Source organism: Seriola lalandi, unplaced genomic scaffold (genome assembly GCF_002814215.2).
Source record: "Seriola lalandi dorsalis isolate HSWRI2012SDOR001 ecotype SW California unplaced genomic scaffold, Sedor1 jcf7180002054480, whole genome shotgun sequence".
Classification (NCBI taxonomy): Eukaryota; Metazoa; Chordata; class Actinopteri; order Carangiformes; family Carangidae; genus Seriola; species Seriola lalandi.
Genome location: NW_019525033.1, coordinates 187,039 through 208,808, shown reverse-complemented (window position 1 = coordinate 208,808; position 21,770 = coordinate 187,039). Strand labels below are relative to the sequence as shown.

At 41.6% G+C, this 21,770-nt stretch overlaps 1 protein-coding gene across 2 annotated transcripts; it reads left to right on the top strand.

Annotated features, from left to right (window-relative positions):
• The first annotated feature begins 8 nt into the window (after positions 1–8).
• On the top strand, positions 9–21,674 carry ogdhb (oxoglutarate dehydrogenase b). Of its 2 annotated transcripts, XM_087175656.1 has the most exons (24): positions 9–139; positions 1,782–2,215; positions 4,710–4,898; positions 5,644–5,737; positions 7,813–7,857; positions 11,256–11,371; positions 11,648–11,802; positions 11,968–12,114; positions 12,209–12,299; positions 12,874–13,053; positions 13,135–13,263; positions 13,939–14,118; positions 14,708–14,860; positions 15,660–15,762; positions 15,977–16,105; positions 16,198–16,348; positions 16,434–16,561; positions 17,436–17,614; positions 17,716–17,787; positions 18,661–18,786; positions 18,884–18,956; positions 19,048–19,211; positions 19,916–20,070; positions 20,165–21,674. In XM_087175656.1, the coding sequence occupies exons 2-24, from the start codon at positions 1,982–1,984 to the stop codon at positions 20,277–20,279; spliced, it is 3,108 nt and encodes a 1,035-aa protein (XP_087031782.1). In that variant the 5' UTR covers positions 9–139; positions 1,782–1,981; the 3' UTR covers positions 20,280–21,674. The 2 variants fall into 2 exon arrangements, with proteins under 2 accessions (XP_087031782.1, XP_023268227.1); XM_023412459.2 differs by lacking the exon at positions 7,813–7,857.
• The last annotated feature ends 96 nt before the right edge of the window (positions 21,675–21,770 follow it).

The following is a 21,770-nucleotide window of genomic DNA, read 5'->3' as shown; positions in this document are numbered from 1 at the left end:
TCCCCCCCTCCCGGCAGTTTACTCTCACACACCGCTCAGAGCAGCAGGACGGGGCAGCGCTGAGTTAGCTCCTCATTTACCGGCACACAGGAGGCTGCGGAGGTGGGTCGGGACCGGTGACAATTCTACGGTTAAAAAGGTAAGAGAAACGATAAAAAAAAAAATTAAAAAAATTAACGTTTGTCAAAGTTTTAGCGAAGCGGGAAACTGAGGAGAGGAAGACATTTTACCGTAATGTCTTTCACGGTACTGTCATTTTAAATAACCGTTAGCAGTTGAGCGTTTAAACGTACGTGTGTTAACGTGTAAAACATAAAATCTAACGGTTAAAACTTGGTGTGAAGTTAAAATTAGGGAGAGGAGACATGTATTAGTGATAGTCAGGGCCAGAGTAAACTCTTAGGGGGTCCTGGGGCAAACATTAGTTGTTGGGCCCCTCCATACCCCCACCAAACATGGCAGTTTGATTATTCCTCCAGTCTTCCAGTTCTCTACAGTTTAATAATCATTTGATTAATTTACTAGTCAATTGATAGAAAATCTATTGGTATTCTTAAAGCAAAAATGCTCAGAAATTCACTGCTACAAGCTTCACTGATGTGAATATTGGTTAGTTCCCCAGTACAATTTAACATTTTGTGTTTTTTAACTGTTGGTAAAACAAAACAAGTAATCTGAATATGTTCACTTGGACTTTTGGGAATAATGAAAGGCATGTTTCACTATTGCCTTGGTAAAGCTTTAAGGCTAGCATTTTATTTTTTACTATCTGTTTAGCTGCAGATTATAAACATAATACGACAAATAAGTCAAAAAGGCCCAAAAATATCATCTTTAAATGTCTTCTATTATATGATGAACTCTCAAAAACCCAAAGATATTCAGTTTACAATTATTTAAAAAAAAAAACAGAAAAGCAAGAAAATGTCACATTTGAGAAACTTGAACCAAAGAATTTTTGGCATTTTCACTTGAAAAATGACTGAAATTTGTAATTGATCATCAAAAAAGTTGCTGATAAATTTTTTGTCAACCAACTAATCGATCAATTGAGTAATTGTTGCAGCTCTGTTGAGGTTAGTCTCCAGGGAATGAATGCAAGTCAATGACATGTCCTCTCAAGTGATGGAAATTACTTGTGTATATGGGGGGCTTGTGCTGTACCTACATTTTATGGTTATGAGAGTGACTCTTCCAGACACATACCCCCCAGTGGTGGTTTAGCTTTATTTAGGAAGTACAGTACTTACTGTGGTTTATTATCTGCTATGGACATACTGCGAACTCAGATAAAGTTACAGCACTGAGAATGTTCACATAATTTTTCATCATTTAAGGATGAGTCTGGTGCTGTTGAATATTTTGTCTTATTGTCAAAAAATCCAAATGAAAACACCAAAACCAACAATGAATTAATCCTACTTACAGGTATTGTCTTTGTAACCCAAGCCAGTTAATTCCTCTGTGCCACAGCTCTGTTGTTGTCAAGAAACTGTTAAAAATACATTACTGAGCCACACTGTTACACCATGAACACACACACTGTAGTTTATTTTAATTCAATCCCACACACATTGTCCTCCTGCCCTAAATACAGTTTTTAAAGTTTTTAAAGAAGCTTTTGAGGAGAGTGACAGAGATAAGGAAATCAGCATGTAATGAGACATTGTTGGTTTTGGTCAAATCATGGGATTTGTTAACAATAACAAAGATACAGCTTTATCCTCTAAGAGTTTCAGTGGTGAAGTAGAGTGTTTCTGATGGACAACGTTTACATTTAGACTCAGCAGGATCCAGTGGCGACTCGACAGAAGAGCGGGATCAGGATCTGAGGAGAAGCCCACCTCACCGTTTCAGCCAGACCGAAGGAGCAAGAGCAGCTGCTGAGAGGAGCCTGGAGGGACACCTCGTCCGGGACGTTGCTGCTGCATTTTTCTTGTGGGAAGGGAGGGGGGTGAGGAGCTGTGGCTGAACGGCAGCCATGCATCGCTTAAGGACTACAGTTGCGAGGCTTCGGCCTTTGACGGCTGCACAGACGGCTCAGAGCCTATCACAGCCCAGATTGTTGGTGTTTGAAGGGGGCTTAAGGACGTTTCGGCCCGTGAGGTGCTTTAATGCATCTGTGACTGCTGAACCCTTTCTTAATGGCACCAGCACTAACTATGTGGAGGAGATGTATTATGCGTGGCTGGAGAATCCCAGGAATGTGCACAAGGTATTGTACATGTTAGTGTCATGTCTGCGTTATTTATGCTTGAACACACGAATGCAAAACAGGTTCACTGCTATCCCACAATTAACCTGATGTCCAGTCGTCGTCGTCCCCCCCCAGCCTGACAAGATAAAAACAAGTTCTCAATGGTAACAAATACCTGCCCAAAATTTAGTAGGTTAAAGGTAACACAAATAGACACTATCAGTACTGTGTGTGTCTGTGAGTGCAAAAAGTGGCAGTATATGCAATGACAAACACAGTTGCACCAGTTTAACCATTTAAAGATGTTGGACCAAGATGTCCACAGGAGGAAAAGTTCATTTGTGAAAAGTGTGTTGCAGCCATACTAAGAAATAAGAATGTAAAATACCAAAAATAAGTATGTCAACAAAACCTCATCAGCGTTCAAGTGGCCAAACTCACTTCTGCCCGTTGAGCCCAGGTCTAAAGTGAAAGCAAGGCCTTGATATGGCAGACTGGGGGGGTTAAAGGGTAGGTTCACCCAAATTACTCCTAGTGATATCTCACTATGCAGATAGTTTTGGATCACTTTGTCCAGGTGGCACTAAAAAAAATAGAAAACTACAGCATCCTTTTCCAGACATAGTCACCTTACTGTGATCTGAGAAGACAGTAATTGATTTGTCTGACTCAGTTGCTGAAGTCTTTGGAGTTTATTTTTTGCACTAAACGAGGACTGTGGATTTTCTCCTCCATCCATACCATTTCTTCCAGGAAGTTAATGTGTCCTGTAACTAGTTAGAACTGACAGATGTCTATATCAAAGTGTGGTTTTGCATTTGCAAAAATCAGTGGCACATACACATTTACCCCTAAACAGTAATTTTACCATTTTCCAGCAAGTTTCTTTATTTCTCAATACTGAAAATGTCCATTAATGAACTGTCCTGATGTTGTGTCAGTGACTTTTCTAGTCATTAAGCATAGCAGTAGGAGTCTCACCAAGTGCACTACTGTTATAAAACTGCTAATTATGATATTAAGGCTTTATAGCACAAAGTTTCAACTGTAAGTGTTGTACAGGTTTTCACTCATTATCAGCCACAGTCTGAGTTACCGATACCATTCCAGAAATAACTGTGTCTGAGTAAGAAATGATCGACTTACTTTCAACATCATAATTCAGACCAGCATTTGCAAACAGATCTCCCATGTTACTAGGCAGGCTGAGTAAAAAGAGGGTTGCCAAGCTTATCTAAAACTTTAAACTTTGTGCTCGGTGAGCCAAGTAGAACAAGCTCAGATTTACAATCAATAAGCTGGTGAACGTCATTAAGTTGATTAACCTGAAACCCGTAAACACAGGCTTTCACTCTGGAGAGATGACATGAAAATGTTCAGTGTTTGAAAGATGGAAGGTTGGGACGTTGTTGTTGATGTCAGACTGAAAACACATTTATGTGAAACCACTTTAAAGATCAGTTTAAAGACCGTTTATTTTCTGTAAGGCTTTAGCAAGTAAAACCCTGTAATGAGTTTCTGTGCTGCCAGGCGTCAATGTCCTTAACACTTACAGTGCCGGTGCAAAAATGTTACGTCACACCTACCTGTAAGCTCATACTGCGATACAGAGGCGGATGTGAAGGAGCTTTATTTAACACTGATCTTAAAAGCCTCTCACAGCAATAAGCCAATTACTCTCCTCTCTGGTTAGAAACCTAGATACAAGGTCAAACACGTGTGCAAGGGTGTCTTTAGCAGCCTGGCTCTATGGATGGTGATGTCGGCCGGACTGAAATATCTCAACAACCACTGGGTGGATTTCTGTAAAACCTGGGACACACATTCATGGTCCCCAGAGGATGACTCCTACCAATTCTGTAGCACCACAGTGCAATTCACATTTTTGTTTTTGAGTTTAATATCTTGACAGCTACCTTAACCTTGGCCTTTAACTCTTCATCTAGTGCCATCATTTAGTTCTGGGCTTCAACTATTATTTTCATTATTGATCAAGCTGCTGATTGTTTTCTCAATTAATCGATTAACCACTTGCATGCCTGTCAGCAAAGGTAATTCAAGCTAAAACAATTAGTTGATTAATCTATTAGTCGATCAACAAGAAATCAATCTGCAGTTATTTTGATAGTTGATTCATCGTCTCAGTAATTTTTCAAGCATAAGTACCAATTTTCTGCCAGTTAATTGACAAAGTGACTAATTGAGAAAATAATTAGCTGATTGATCGGTAATCAAAATAATCGTTTGTTGCAGCCATGATGAGCATTTAGGTCAAATCAGCCCTGTGCCTGTACAGCCTCACAGAGCTGCTAACGTGGCCAAAGTCTCTTATTCTTGTCAGTGTCGCTGCATTTGTTTGTTCATTCCTGTTGTGCACATTTAAGTGAATTAACCTTTGACCTGGTTTGACTCTGGCAGGAGCTGTGAGGACACGCTGAAGAAGTAAAGCATTACACTGAGTAATTGAGTAATTGGTCTTCTCCCTTCTTCTTCTCTCCTCTGTCTCCTGCAGTCATGGGATATATTTTTCCGTAACGCTAATGCAGGGGCTCCGCCTGGCGCGGCCTACCAGAGCCCTCCACCCCTCAGTGGGACCTCTCAGGGACTGACCCGTGTCCAGGCGCTGGTGGGGGCTCAACCCAATGTGGAGAAGTTAGTGGAGGATCATCTAGCAGTGCAATCACTCATACGAGCGTATCAGGTAAACTACAAACACATGTCACATAGATAATGATCGTGTCTATGATCCCATTATTATAGAGTCAGTGATATTGACTGTGCTTCAGGATGAAATCATCCAAATCAGATCACATCAGAGAGACTGGAGTGTGGTCACAGTGGCCCCTGCTATCAGTACAAGATATCCTACAGGTACATGATAAGGAAAAACAAACAGCAAACTGACTGCACGCTGTCCTCTCAGTTTAATGGTGGGAAAATGGATACTACAAACCCCATCAGAGTAAATACTGACTCAGTTTTTAGGCTGCATTTATTAGACAAGACAATGTTACACGCATTGTCAAACTGGAGGTGCACCAGCTGCTGAACTGAAAGTGAGGTATTATGATTAAAGGATTAGGTGATAGGTGCGTTTCTATTATTATATACTGTATATACTGTGATATTGTTTTATTATTCCTGATGCCTTAACATGTAAAATGTAAATATTCCAGTAAAGTACAAAAATCTCAAGACTGTACTCGACTAACTCTCATCAGTTTGTTTAATGAACTCATGGCCTGTTCAATGGACATTGGCAGCCTGCGTTTACAACCTCTGACCCATATCTGTGTCTAGGAGTCTGTCAACAGTGGACACATGTTAGGAAGTCTGACAGGAAGTGGTCAGTGGTTTAGAAAGACAATAATCTGCTGAGATGTGTAGACTGAGACTGCACACTCACATCCACAAACATGAACTGAGGCCTGTTGCCCTGTGTTCAGGTACGAGGGCATCACATAGCGAAGCTGGACCCCCTGGACATCAGCTGTGTAGACTTTGACGACGCCCCATGTACTGTTGGTTTCCAGAACGTCGGTGAGAAATAAAAACCTGCTCACATGTTCACTAATGTTTTCCTTTCTGTCCCCGTCCTTCCTTCTTCCTGTCCTTCCCTGTTTTTGGATCCATGTTGTTGGTTTGTCCCACTGTCCTTTCCCTTCTCCCTTATTGTTTTTACCAGTTTTTATTTTCTTTGTCCACGTGACACACCCATCAATTCATACATCCTTATCCCCCCACACACACACACACACACACACACACACACACACACACACACACACACACCATCGACCTCCTACATCTTTGTTTACTCACACGGGCCCACCCTACCTTTGCTCCACGTTGCATGGACTACAGGTCAGGGGTCACCACGTGGCTCAGCTGGACCCTTTGGGCATCATGGCTGCCGACACCACAGTAAACTGGATGAAACATTTTTAGATATCTAATTATTGTTTGAGGTTTATTTCTGATTTAGTCATTTACATGTTATCTCTTTTTAATAAGACACTTAGATAGTTGAAATGTTATAATTAATGGTTTAATTAATGTTTTTGGAGCAGTAATAATCCCTTAAAAACCATAAAAATCCCTGGTTGCCTGATTGTGAGGGAATTTGTTTGTTTCTGTAATATATATGTGACGTTTAATGGACTAAACAATTTTTTAAAAAGTAGATTTTCTTTAGATTAAGCCCTTCAGTTTTGGTCAACCTTCAAATCGTTGCTGACAGAGACTCATTTACATCCATGTTTTGTGTTTCCCTGTCATCTCATGATGTGTTCATGCAGACACAAACAACTGCATGTCTTTTCAGTTATTGTGGCTGGTTTGACCTCTGCTGACCTCTGCCCTGTTGAGAGGCCAACAGGTTATTAAACTAAAGTATATAGAGTATAGATGAAGGTAATTGAGGAGTGGTTTGTTAATGATTAACTGAAATTACTATCTGCATATTTTATTGCTAGTTAGAAACAGCAAGTCAATAGTTAAAGGTGAGGTTTTGACTTTCTAAAAAGCCACAGGGAGGATACACACAACCTATCAACCTGAACGTTGTTTTTATTGACCCTTATTACTTATCTATGAATTATTAATAAACAAGCCATCAGGTGCAACAAATACAAAGTCTCTGTAACATATTCCTTATTAGAAATAGATGCAATTTATTTGTTTTTGTCATTTTATTTGTCTCAGATGTAATTGACCAGTTTATTGTGTCACTGTCAGGGTTTGTATTTGAGCCCTAATAAGACACGTTTGTTGTTGCTTGTGTATCCTGATGTTCTTATCAGCATGTTCCGTACAAGTTATGGTCTCTGCAAAAACCAGATAAGACAGCGCACTTTATGGTTGCTAGTTTCAGAGCTGTCGTAGCTATAGATAGGTGGAGAGGCTGTGTTAGCATGCTGATGTTAGCATTTCGCTCAAAGCACTGAACTGTCCAAGTAGAGTCTCACATAGCTGCTGGCATAGCTGTAGCCTTACAGTGCTGTTTATTTTATTTATGTCTTAAGTTTATTTTTCATTAACCATTTTATTTGAGCCCTAATAAATCAAGTTCGCTCTTGCACATGTGAATGTTGTTGTTGTCAGCACAGACTGTACAACAAGTGATGGTTGCAGAGGAGATAAGATAACATGCTTTTGGTTTTTATATCCATCAGGTAGAAAATGATCTGTGAATTTAGTTTTGATTACTTACTATTGTCTTACTTTAGATTGACTATTCAGTTGTCTGATTACAACACATGCAGCACATGGTTTACTCACTAAACAACAACCTGTTGGCTTTGTTGCAATAGTGCAAAGAGGTAAAGCAAACTGGAAAGTGTGTGTGTTTGCTGCAGTGTGTGACGCATGCCTGCAGCAAACTGTCATTGTGCACAATGAAAAGGTTGGGCCTCCGAGTTCAAAAACAGGTGATTGTTATGAGTTGTAATGGGATGTTTCCATAGTTAATAGTGGTATTGTTCCGTTTCACTGAGTTCTGCTTTGTCCTGGTGGCGCTGAGGTTCACAGAGGTCAAACCAGAGGTCAGCCTGAAAGAATATGTGAGAAGCTCTGTAACCTGCAGTTTGTGTGTTTGTGTCTCTCCATGCCTCCAGAGTTCTCTCATTATAAAGAACATCTTTGTTATCTGACAGCTGAAGGTAGGACGAGACCCTCAAACCTCGAGCCTCGCTCCCTGCTCTGTCAGTGGGATCTAACCCTTCGCCTACATCCAGCGGCATCCTGCGCATTAATATGGACTGCTTTAAAAGGCTGCTTCCGGTTTGTGGTGTTCATGGTTAAGATCCATTTAAAGACTGTTTCCTGTGGTTTTGTCATGAGCTTATTAACTAAGAGCTGTAGAGCTGGAGTTGTCCCTGGTTTCCTCTGTGTTGGTTGGTTCTCATTTCTTCTTGAGGGGTCATCAGGGCTGACACAGTCCCACTCTCTGATAATACACCATTACAAAAGAGTTAGAATTATTAATGGATTTATTAATTGTTTATATATATATATATATATATATATATCATTTAGTAATGCTTTGTTGATCAGTTGCCACAAATAAGAACATTTTTTGGGTTGCCAGATTGTCCTCAAACAGCACAACACTTTTGTTTTTCATTCTTTCCACTACCAGTCAAAAGTTTTAGATCCCCTCCATTTTTCTAGTTGTTACTGTATGTTACATAATGAAATGTAAAGTTAAAGCCAATAAACAAATAAATAAGAAAGATTTTTTTTAAATGGAATCTGGGAATTTGAAATCCTAAATTTGATCAAAATTTCGGACTCATCCAGTATCTGAACTCACCTGGGACGTTCTTTCTATAATGGAAATCAAACATTGTTCAGAAAGTTCCTACCAATGTGTTGCACCTTCGGTCCAGTTCAACCCAAACCAGCTCCATGTGGTTCAGGTCTGGAGCCTCCGTCTGGTTCTTTTCTTCTAATGTTGTGGCTCATTATCTTGCTGTAGTGTCACTGGTCTTTTTCTCACCATTCAGACAACAACATATATAACTTCTTCCTTTTGTAAGTCATTAACCTGTAGGAATTGTTTGCATAAACTTTTAAGGCTTCATTTATTTCCATTGCTGCAGGAAAGCTTGAAGTTCAGTAATATCTTCAAAAAGGCCTATCTATGATATTTACATGATTTTTTCCATTTGTGGTGACCTAAACTTTTCTTTAGTTAGTTTACTGCTGACTTTTGTACCATTTCAGGTTAGTCACTGGACTTGAGCTGCTGAAAAGTCGATAAAATCAAAGAAAAATAAATGGGCAGATCAACAGCTGCTCAAACTCAAAATAACAGTGATTATACCATAAATTCTGCAGTAGTAAATGCTAATAAGCAGTTTAGAAGTCCTGCATGATTAGCCCCAACATAAATAGTTAAATAGTCGATTGGAGAAGTCTAAAGAATTAAAGAGGTAAAAAGATGAGAGAAGTTTGGTGCTGCAGCTCAAAAGGTGTTCTATTAATAGATTATTAGTGATTGACCTATAAAGCATGTACATGATTTATTAGCCATTAACAGAGCCATTAATTACAACCTAAAAGCCCTTTATGAATGGTGTGTGTGGTACCTGGAGTTCTTGGTGGCCAGCAGGGCAGTAATGCTTGGAAAAGAGTGTGTGTGTGTGTGTGTGTGTGTGTGTGTGTGTGTGTGTGTGTGTGTGTGTGTGTGTGTGTGTGTGTGTGTGTGTGCTGGCTCCTGCTTTTAACCTTTGCTCAGCAGCCAATGGGGTCACACAGGACTCATCCAGGCTTATCTGTTCCCGCTTCATTAAAATGTTACTGTGATTAGATTGCAGCCAAACACGTCTTTGATCATGACATTGGATGGTTCAGCCTCTTCTCTTTGAACCATCATTGAAAGCAGTTCTGGGTGTTTTTATGTGCGGGGCGGTTCACAGAGGGGAAGGAAAGTCTAAAGATCTCTTATGTAACTGAGAGAGAGCTGACTGTGATATTGGATTGAAAAGCCCCTGTCCTCAGCACAGCACCCGGCACTAATTTGCTGACAGAGATGTTCAAACACAACCACAGATACAACCTGCTGCCTCCCTCCTCCTCCTCTGTTCCATATTGTCTTATCTCTGGTGCACTCAGGACATAACCTGCTTTAGATAAACACAAGCTGCCTCATAATGAGCCTGCTCCTCAGAAAACAGTCGCACTGTTTGACAGAATCTAACCCATCAGTCCTGTGTGGTATTTGTTGTTTGCTCTCAGCTGCTTCTCTCTGTGTCTTCTCTAATACTCTGTTCTTCTTTATAAAGGGAAATCTGCTGCTGTTCACAAAGTCCAGTCAGTGTTCGTTAACGTGAACTCACAAAAACTACCACACAAATTTAGATGTGATTTAAAAATGTGTTCTCTTAAATTTAACATTACCTTCCTTTAAAACTGAAGCAATTAATTGCTTAACCGATCTTAAGTTCCAGCTTCTCAGTTGTGAGAATGTCCTGCTTTTCTTCATCATAGGTGATAATGAACTAAAAACCTGCATTTTAGATTTTCAAGTTCAGTAGTTAAGTTAAACTTTTGTCTCATGGCCACAAATGTTACCAGGAATGTTTTATCTCGAAAACAAAGTGGAAAAAAAACCCACCAACATACTTAGCATGAAACGAAGGTTTGTCATTTCCTTGTAATTTCCAAGGAAGTCTCTTGGAGAGGAAAATTTCTTTTTTTTCACGGATTCTATGGAAAACAGAAAGAACCACAACATTTTTAAAGTGGAAGCAGATATACTGTGTTAAACAGAAGAGGATGGACTGTTCAAAGCACAAACAAATGAATGTGCAAATGTTCAAGGATTGTGTTTAAATTCACATGCTTGTAATTAGTCAGTTATATGTTATGTAATGAAAATACAAACAGTGCACGATAAAGACAAAAGGACAAATGACAAATAACTAATAAAACAGCAGAAAACGGCCACAGGTCTGGGTTCAAACTGCAGGCTGGTGATCGGTGGTGCTTGGTTTCAATTAGTTGATAAAAGAAATGATTTTTCAGATACTTCAGTATTCGATTCATCGTTTCATTTTCCAAACAAAAATGTCAAAGATTTCTCAGATGTGAACATTTTTTAAAACCAAACATTGGGCTCTGAGAAATTGTAATAAGAATTTTTCACAAATGTTTGACATTTATTACCATAAATTATTAATTTATTAATCGAGAAAATAACTATAAATAAATATGTTAAAATAATTGTTGTAGCCCTAATTCCTCTGAGCTTATGAAGCACAGAAGGGCTGTGACAAAATGTTTGGGCTGAGTGTAATCTGTCAGATTAAACATCTGCACCGAGAGTTCAGACTGTGAAGATGAAAATAAACAGGGATCACGAATTCTAGGAAATCTTGAAATCAGTGGTGTTTCCCTCCTTTATCTGTCCTCTTTCTTGGTCATGGTTGTGTCAGTGTCATGGTCTCATCTTTTTCTGTCCTGCTGTCTTTTCCCCCTGTTTCATTCCCCCCCCCCACATTGGCCTGGTTTTACATGTCTGTGCTTATTCCCCATATCACTGTGTTCACTGCAGGTGTTTACGGACTGACTGAATCCGACCTGGACAAGGTGTTCCGCCTTCCCACCACCACTTTCATCGGTGGCAACAAGAGCTCTCTGCCACTCAGAGAGATAATACGCCGACTCGAGGTACAATGTTTAAGATAATTATACTTCATCGTATAGTGAAGCAGCCGGGTGGTGCCGCAGCAAAAAGGAAAATGTTTGATATTTAGATCATAAGACAGGAAGAATGATTTAATTAAACATTTAAGAGCTGATAAGGTGAGATCATGTCTACAAATTATTAAAAATCAAATGTAAAATCTAATCAAATAGATTATGTTCTGTCATAGAACAGATCAATGGAAGTGATTAGACCCACTCAGACCTCCACACACACTGACCCCTCCCTCTCTCTTCCAGATGGCCTACTGTCAGCACATCGGAGTAGAGTTCATGTTCATTAATGACGTGGAGCAGTGCCAGTGGATCAGACAGAAGTTCGAGACCCCGGGAATCATGCAGTTCAGTCTGGAGGAGAAGAGGACTCTGTTGGCCAGAATGATCCGATCCACCAGGTCTGTCTGTCTTCCTTCACATTCCTCAACACACCTCAGCAATTAACTGGAGAAGCACGCAGAGCAGAGCAGCTGGAGGGCAAGGGGGTTTCTATCTGGGTCTGGGAGGGGGGGTAGATGTTGTGAGCCACAATGTGAAGCAGCAGCGCCACCGCCTGTTCACAGGTTTGAGGAGTTTCTCCAGAGGAAGTGGTCGTCAGAGAAACGCTTCGGCCTGGAAGGCTGCGAGTCGCTCATCCCGGCCCTCAAGACCATCATCGACAAGTCCAGTCAGAGCGGAGTGGAGAGCGTGATCATGGGGATGCCTCACAGGTACAGAGTTCACACATCACACCTGAAAATGAGACAGCCTGTTCCTGAGCGTTCCCTCCTGATGCACGCCGTCCTTCCTCTTGTGTCTCCTCAGAGGTCGGCTCAATGTGCTGGCTAACGTGATCCGGAAGGAGCTGGATCAGATCTTCTGCCAGTTTGACTCTAAACTCGAAGCTGCAGATGAGGTTTGAACTTTACCTGCAGAGATGAAGTGATTTCTTCTTTCTTGTTATCGGTCGATAAGAATCTTGTTTGTTGAACCTTTAAGAAAAACAAAGTGAAGGAAGTCACTGCACTTAGCTAAGCTTATTTTATCATGTTTAAATGTATGTTTTTATCTGGATTAAACACACAAGATATGTTGAGTTAATTTGTGAACTTTACAGATTTTTTTTAACCTTTAGAAAGACATAAGATAGCTATTTCCCACTTTTCCAGCCTTTATGCTAAGCTAACCTTCAGTTGGCTTTAGCTTCGTAGCACACAGACAAGAGAGTGGTGCTGATCTTCTTATCCAACTCTTGGCTCAGAGAAGAAAGCAAATTAGAATATTTCTGAAATGTTGAACTAGTACTTTAATTTTCTTGTTTTGTCTGAACCAGCAAATGTTTTTATTTGTTGAATGACTTGGCGGACTAATTGATCATCAAAAATTGTTGTCAGTTAATATTCTGTAGAACACCTAATCGATAAACCAACTAATCACTCAGTACTAGTTGGCGCTTCGTAAACGCCTCTTTCTTTGTTCTCTGCTCTCAGGGATCTGGTGATGTGAAATATCATCTGGGGATGTGGCACAAGAGGATGAACCGGGTCAGTGACAGACAGATCACCATGTCACTCGTGGCGAACCCGTCCCACCTTGAGGCAGTGGACCCGGTGGTGCAGGGAAAGACCAAAGCCGAGCAGTTCTACTGTGGGGACACTGAGGGCAAGAGGGTATCTGATTATATATTATATGATTGAGGCATCTGTGGTTGTTTTCCAAACAAGTCTTTAACCTGATGAATGATTTTTCAGGTGATGTCTGTTCTGCTTCACGGCGATGCTGCGTTCGCAGGCCAGGGTATCGTGTACGAGACGTTCCATCTGTCTGACCTTCCCTCCTACACCACCCACGGCACCATACATGTGGTGGTCAACAACCAGGTACGCACTCAGGGTCTGGCTGAGGGTTAGCGTGTTGTAATGTCCATATGTCTTTCAGCAGACACTCACAGTCTGACTGAAGCCCAGCAGGAAGGCAGCTCTGGTTTGAAGCTGTATAGATTCTGGGTCACAGAGTTCGTTCCAGGTTCTGCAGCCTGGTGATCTCAACACTCACTTTGTCGTTAAAGGAAACATCTTTGACTCCACTCCCATCACTGCAGCTACAGCTGTTGCTCTGAAAAGCTGGTTCCAACACAGCTTCCATTTACTCAACTCAATCCTTTTCTTATGATAATATTTTGCTAATTCTAATACACATGTACTGTTTTAAGACGGTTTGAGTCCAAAGAGTTCACATAAGTTAAATATACTGAAAATAAAATGAATATATTGAAAATGGCCACAAGAAATGTTATTTTCTTGAAGTTCTGAAAACATGCTGAATCATAAAAACAGCAACATGTTCCCCAGATCCTAATTTCACAAACTTATTGCTTTATTTTGGATTTTATTGAATGCACAGCCTGAAAAGATGATGATTATGGAAGATCCAGAGAGTAACTACAATCCTGTTTGTGAATCCTGCAGGTCTGATGGTGATTTGGAGTAACAGCTGTGAATCTCGTCATCAAGTTATATCAGCAAACATTAAAACACTTCCTCTCCTCCCCACAGATTGGCTTCACCACAGACCCCAGGATGGCTCGGTCGTCTCCGTACCCCACCGACGTAGCTCGGGTCGTTAACGCTCCCATCTTTCACGTCAATGCTGACGACCCAGAGGCGGTGATGTATGTGTGTAACGTCGCGGCCGAGTGGAGGAACACCTTCCATAAAGATGTGGTCGTAGACCTGGTACGTGTGCAGAAAATGAGAACGATCACAGGATTTTTTAAGACACTGACACACAGCAAACACAGCTTCTTTAAATGTGCGTTAAGTGTTTTTTGGCCACTAGGGGGCAGCAGACACAATCTGTAAACACAACATTGACGTATTATCACCTCATGTTGTTGATTTAGTGAATATGTTGGTAAACCGTTCTCTATTGACACATCCAGCAGTATTTCCCTCTCTCTGAGCTCTGTGTTTGGTCTCCACCAGCTCCTGAGGGAAATCTCTGTCTCTTTAGCTGCTAAAGGCTCCACTGTGTTCAGCTGCTGCTCTCTGACTGAGTCTGACTGCAGGTTGCTGCTGGGTTGATGTGGACTGTGAGTTTATTAGAGCTTTTATTCTGAAAACAGCTGCCTTAATGTTGCAGTCTGGAAAACCAAAAGAAAGAGGCTAAAAGAGGCTAAAAGACCTGATCTATGTTTTTAATGGTCAATGCAGCAGACATTAATGTGGCAGGTGTCGCCTCCTGGATGAGTTTAAAAGGCCTGACAGGTCCTAGAAGTTGAGTATCAGAAAAACATGCCTGAACTTTTCACCTCTTCACATCCAGGTGTGTTACAGACGAAACGGCCACAATGAGATGGACGAGCCCATGTTCACGCAGCCGCTGATGTACAAGCAGATCAAGAAGCAGAAGGGCGTCCTGAAGAAGTTCGCTGAGAAACTCATCGCTGAGGGAGTCGTCACGACACAAGACTACGAGGTGAAGCAACCGGACACTGAAGATCTGATGTCCCTCAGTTTAGAGTCATTAAGAATCAGCTCACCTACATATAAATGTTAGTTTACTGGTGTCACAGTCGTGAACATTGGGACAGTTTTAAATAGTTAATAAAGTCACATTGAGAGCGTTCTCAGTCTGAAGCTGCTGTTTCTGCACAGACGCAGCATTTTACACTAAAGGAGAAAAGCAGCAATGATTCTATTCTGCAGGATGAAGCAGGAATAACACAGGCTTGATTGTCAGCGAGTAGAAATGTGTCACTGCCAGACGGCTCAGCTCCGTGTCACATGATGGAGCATCTCAACAACTTGAACAAAACAGCGAGATAAAAGTCTGACACAATGAAACCTGAGCAAACAAAAACAAAAGTGCTTCTGAGAGAGAGATGAGGACAAGAAGAGTCGATCAGTTTTCAGTCTGTCGATAAGAAGCTCAGAAAAGTACTTTATATGTTTCTGTAAATCTATTTGTAATTGGTGTGAGCAGCTACGCACTTAAGGGAGAGGTTATGTAAAGGTTATATATAATGAGGTTATATATAATAAGGTTATATATAATGAATTGCAGCAGGAAGTAGTTAATCCTGTCAACAAGTAGAGTGATGAAAGACACCTTCTCAAGTCAGACAAGCTTTACAGTAATAAGCTCCTATACGCTGTTATGCACACGTTAGCATGCTGATGTTTAGCAGTTAGCTCAGGTTGAGCCTCAGAGCTGCTAACATGGCTGGAGACCCTCGTTCTTATTTAAATGCTCAACTCACGTCCGTCTGTTCCAGGAGGAAGTCGCAAGTTACGACAAAATCTGCGAGGAGGCGTACGCTCGCTCTAAAGACGAGAAGATCCTTCACATCAAACACTGGCTGGACTCACCCTGGCCTGGTATTATTTATTATTATTATTATTATTATTTATTTCTATACTGTTATGAAACTGTTGATAAAATGAAACAAGACTTTCTTATAACAGGAATTCTTCACAATCCACCGAATGATTAATCAAGGATTAATTATGGAAAGAGTCATAAGGTGCAGCCCTAATATCTACTGTGTGTGTGTGTGTGTGTGTGTGTGTGTGTGTGTGTGTGTGTGTGTAGGTTTTTTCACACTGGAGGGTCAGCCTAAAAGCATGAACTGCCCCCCGACTGGCATCAGTGAACAGGAGCTGGTTCACATTGGAAACATCGCTGCCTCTGTCCCGGTGGAGGATTTCACGATACATGGAGGTGACTCTCGCTCTCCTGCTCTGATGAATATTCTCTGAACGCGTCCGCCTCTTTTAAATCCGTTTGTTTCTTCCTGTGTGTTCGTGTTTTAGGTTTGAGTCGGATCCTAAAGGGTCGAGCGAACATGGTGAGTCAGCGAGTGTGTGACTGGGCTCTGGGAGAATACATGGCCTTCGGCTCTTTGCTCAAAGACGGGATCCACGTACGTCTCAGTGGACAGGATGCGGAGAGGGGAACGTTCAGGTACCAACATTAAATACACAGAGAAGAGGCGTTCACATAAATAGCAAATGTCATCCACTACATGCTGATGGTTTCATGTCCACAGCCATCGACACCACGTTCTTCACGACCAGAACGTCGATAAGAGGATCTGCATCCCCATGAACCACGTCTCCCCTGATCAAGCTCCTTACACCGTCTGCAACAGTTCTCTGTCTGAATACGGAGTTCTTGGTGAGCAGCACTCAACAGACAAACACATCAAATACTCAAACGCTGTTTGAACTCTTCCATTACGACGTAACTTGGCCGTCACTGTTGAAATACAGTCTGGACCAAAGTGGTGGAGCCACTAACGCTGTGACATCACCATACCCAGAACCAGTGTCGCTGCAAAGCTGATAAATAATGGAGAGGTGTGGCTTGATGCCATCAGTGTGTTTACTTGCACTTAGGTAATCAGGTTACTCAGAGAAATCAGGTTACGCAGGTAATCAGGAAATGTGTTCACATGTACAGTGTTGACCCGGTCACTGTAAATCCACCGTGGCTCATCGCCTTCAACTGTGGAGAGACAGAAAAGTCTGAAACCATCAAATTCTCAAAGGTTCAGTGATGGAACCTGAAGATTTAAACTTCTACAGCTGCTTTGTGTTTAAGTTTAAGTTTTCGTCTGACTTTGTACAGACTTATTTTAAATATGACGCATCACTCCATGTGATGATCTCTCCTTTCATTCAGCCGCTCTGCTGTTACTTTCCCTCTCTGCAGTCTTTTGTTGTGCACGTTAAAAATTCAGTGACGTGTATACCTGGCAGGGAAATCAGGTTTCTCTAATCCCCTACCTCGGTTTCATAAACCTCCAATAAGAGTTCAGCTTACTGGAGAAACCTGAGTCCAACAGACGAAACAGCCCAAAAAAAAAACAACCAATGTCTGTTTAAAAAAAAAAAGACAAAAACAGCAAACGAATCTCCTCGTGTCGATCTCTGGGATAAATTCATTCACAGTCTTTAAACTGACAGATTTGCTGACATGAAACCTTCATCTGATCCCAGTGTGTGTGTCATGTGACTGGATGTGAGCTCCGTGTTTCCTCTGTGTGCAGGTTTTGAATTAGGCTTCGCCATGGCCAGTCCCAACGCGCTGGTCCTGTGGGAGGCCCAGTTCGGAGACTTTCATAACACGGCCCAGTGTATCATCGACCAGTTCATCAGCTCGGGTCAGGCCAAGTGGGTGAGACAGAACGGCATCGTGCTGCTGCTTCCTCACGGCATGGAGGGGATGGTAAGAACCGAGACACTGATCTGAATGATCTGGTTCGTGATGTGATTCCTCTTTGTGTCGGTTCCTGATTGTTTTTTCTTTTTCATCCCTCGTTATCTCAGGGTCCAGAGCACTCGTCCGCCCGTCCCGAAAGGTTCCTCCAGATGTGTAACGATGACCCAGATGTTTTCCCTGTGAGTTTGTGTCAGAAACAGTCTGCAGGACGTAAACAAATACATAAACTTTGTTCTGGACAGATACAGCATGAACAGTTTACTCCTGTGTGTCAGAGCAGATTCACACTCACAGATCCAGGTGATTTTACATGATGCAGATCATCCAGCATGTCAACATATTGATTATAGGCTCGATAACTCCTCCTCAGTTTTCAGATCAGTTATGCAGAACAGGACAAAGCTCGACTGATCATGTTTTATATTTGATTCATTTGAGGTAAATGGTTAAATTCTGTTGTTTTGTTTATTTTTGCAGCAGCTGAACTTGTTAGAAAACGATTTAACTGTCTCGATCAGAGGTTTTCAAGCTGTGAGGGAGGCTGCAGGAGATATTTTGGGTGGGGGGTGTTCATGAGACAAAGATACACAAATACACAACTGAGAGTTAGCTATTGTAGTTTAGCAGCTGATTTCACCCACAAAATAAACTTCCATAATGTATAAATCTGCTTAGAAATCACAGAAGAAAGATGCTCCTTATTACTCCAGATTATTATTATTATTACTGAGGTTCCTCATGTTTTTAAGTTTTCTTCAGTATCACAGTGAACAAGTGACAGCTGTCAGTTCATCCATGTGTGCACTGCAAACAGGAAGTGCTAATAGTGAATTCAGCTACTTTTAAAGGTGCTGGTTTGCAGTAAATAAATATAGGCTAAAAAAGGTTGAAGAAGAAGCCACAGGTACAAAAACTCACAGATTCTACAGCAACATTATACTCCCTCCTCACATCCTCAGCAGGATTACACCAGAAGATATTAATAGAAGTGACTGAGTGTTTGTGTGTAAATGTGATTTGCATTTTCTTAATTTCTTCTTCTTCTTTGTCAGAAACTGTCGGAGGACTTTGCCGTGCGTCAGCTGTACGACTGTAACTGGATCGTCGTCAACTGCTCTAATCCTGCAAACTACTTCCACGTCCTCCGCAGACAGATCCTGCAGCCGTTCAGGAAGCCTGTAAGTGAAGCTCGCAATGAATCGTGACTCATTACACACAAAGACGTGGTTCAGGTCTCTGACCGAGTCCCGTGTGTCTCTGTCTTTGTCTCTCTAGCTGATAGTATTTACTCCCAAGTCGTTGCTGCGCCACCCAGAGGCCAAGTCCAGCTTTGATGACATGCTGCCAGGTGAGTGCGGACACGAAGAAGAGCATGAGACATTAAACACACTGCGGCGTCTCTCTGTTATTTAGAGTGTGTGTGTGTGTGTTTCCTGCAGGGACTCACTTCAGGCGTATAATCCCAGACGAGGGTCCTGCAGCTTCCAGCCCAGAGAAGGTGAAGAGAATCATTTTCTGCTCTGGAAAGATTTACTATGAGCTGATCCGGGAACGCAAGAACAGAGGCATGGACGACGCCGTCGCTGTCATCCGCGTCGAGCAGGTGAAGTATTTCTGTGAAAAGAGGAAATAAAGGATTTAAAGTCGATAACAGACGATAACAACAGTCACTCACATTGATCGGTCAAAGCCTTTTCCATTGAGGGTTGTTTTTACTGTCGCAGCTCCGAGGGAAGACGACTGAGCTTCTTCTCTTAGTGTTAACGCTGTTCAACCTGCGTGAACATATTTATGTTCCTGAGAAGATGAACACTTTTAAATTTCAATGAGTTGTTATAGAAAATAAAAAAAATAGACAAAATAAAATCATTTTCTAATAAGTTCTCTCATCTTTCAGCAGGCGTCTTTACACTGTATACAGACTCACGTTGTCCAGATTGTTGTGATGTGATTTCTGTGACGTTTGTTTTTGTTCCTCCTTCCTGGTGAGTGTTACCTGAGGGGAGGAGTCGTCCTCATACAGCTCACCTGTGCTTGGCTGTAACTCTGCTGCCTCAAAGCGCCATGCAATAATGAATAAATAGTTTAAGTGGAGGAACGTTCAACTTATGATTTCTAAACTTCAAAGACTCCACGACCTTTGTCTCGACCTAAACTCATCCCCGCAGCAAGAGGAGAGAGGATGTAGTTTCACTGCAGCTGCACAAAGCGTCTAGAAACGTCACAATCATCAGTTTGTTTGTTTGTTCAAACCGACAGTTTGATTTCGTGACGTTTAAAGTCTGAACACTGATTTCCTCTGCTCAGCTCTCACCGTTCCCCTTCGACCTGGTGAAAGCGGAAACTGATCGTTACCTGAACGCTGATCTAGTCTGGTGTCAGGAGGAGCACAAGAACCAGGGTTACTACGACTACGTCAAGCCCCGCATCCGCACCACCACCAACCGCACCCGGCCCGTCCGGTAAGATCCACTTCACTATGGTGCAGGATGTCAGGAAACTCTGCTGTGAGTGTAATACATGCTCGTGTGTGTGTGTGTGTGTGTGTGTGTGTAGTTATGCAGGTCGTGACCCTGCAGCAGCTCCAGCCACTGGGAACAAACAGACTCACCTGACGGAGCTGCAGCGTTTACTGGACACGGCGTTCGATGTGGAGGCGCTCGCAGTGTAACCAACACATCGGCGCTCTCTCTCTCTCTCTCTCTCTCTCTCTCCTGCAGCTCTGAGCATCGATGTGTTTCCTCCCTCACACTCTTCACATATCAGACCTGCTGACAAAACGCACAATGACTCACTGACTCTAACACTGTTACTATGACGACCTCATGTTCACAGTGATGGACTCTACTGCGACAGAAATATGAGAAAACCTGCATTGAATGTACGACTTTATACGAAAGTAATTTTTAAGACAAAGAGTTTTTAGCTCTCGTGTTTCATCTGTTTTTATTTGAGTAATTACAAAATCATTTCTGCACAATCCATTCATCTGTTGATCATCTGGTGATCATCTGTTGATCAGCTGGTGATCAGCTGGTGATCTGAGGCAGAAGATCTCAGAGTGACTAAAATAATGATGAAAGAACAGTTTGACATTTGTTCAGCTTGAGCAGAGTAAGAAGAGAAGATCACCTCTCTCATATCAGCCTGTTAGTCCGGCTGCACAATCAATCAAAATCACAATATGGCCGAGTGCAATATCCAAATCATGAAAGGTAAAATGTGTCTCAACATTGTTGTACATTGTTAGTACCGTGAGTGTTGTGGTGCTACAGTGACGCCCCGACCTACAAATCATATTCTCCAGACTGACGGCATCTCTAAAGCTCATTAATTATAATGTTATACCTCATTAGTTTAATCTGCACAAAAACCAAAGAGTAAAAATGACAATTAATAGTTTGACAGGAGGTTTGTTCAAGATGATTTCTTGACGGGGGCTTTGGAGGAGGTCGGCAGATATTTCACACAGAGTCAGGCTAGCTGTTTCCCCCTGTTTCTAGTCTTTATGCTAAGCTAACCAGCTTGCTTTACAAGCACGAGTGGTATCAGTCTTCTCACTCCTGTTGAAAGACCTGGAGTAAAGAGGAAAATATATACTGGAGATAATAAGAGCCGAGAAGCTGAAAGATATGAGTTAAATATAAATAATGAAACATAAAATAAGAACAGAGTCGAGCTGTGATGAATTTACTGTGAAAAGTTTTGACAGAATTCATGCCGTGACTTTAAAATACCTGCCTGTGTTCATGGGGGGGGGGGGCTCTGTTGATGACGTCACATGCATTTACATTTCACATGAACTCACCTTTCATTCATTCAGCTTGAATTCTTTGGTTCCTATTTATTTCCTCCTCGCTCGCCGTCCCTCCACATCTGTCAGCGTCTGTTTGTGCCAAATGTAAGATTACTGGAAATTAAAGTTTCATTTTAATAAAAAAGAAAAACCATGCCAGCACAGGTGGTGATTTACAGCATGTAAAGACAGAGTTGAAGGATGTATTTATTTTCATATAGTGATGTATGTTTTATTGTTTTCAACAAATAAAGATTTTACTTGAACTGAGCTGCTGGAGGGTTTTTTCTTCTGTGGTCTCACACTTACAGAAACACGTCAGACTCTTGTTATTAATGCAGCAGAGGAAGGTTTCAACCACTGAAG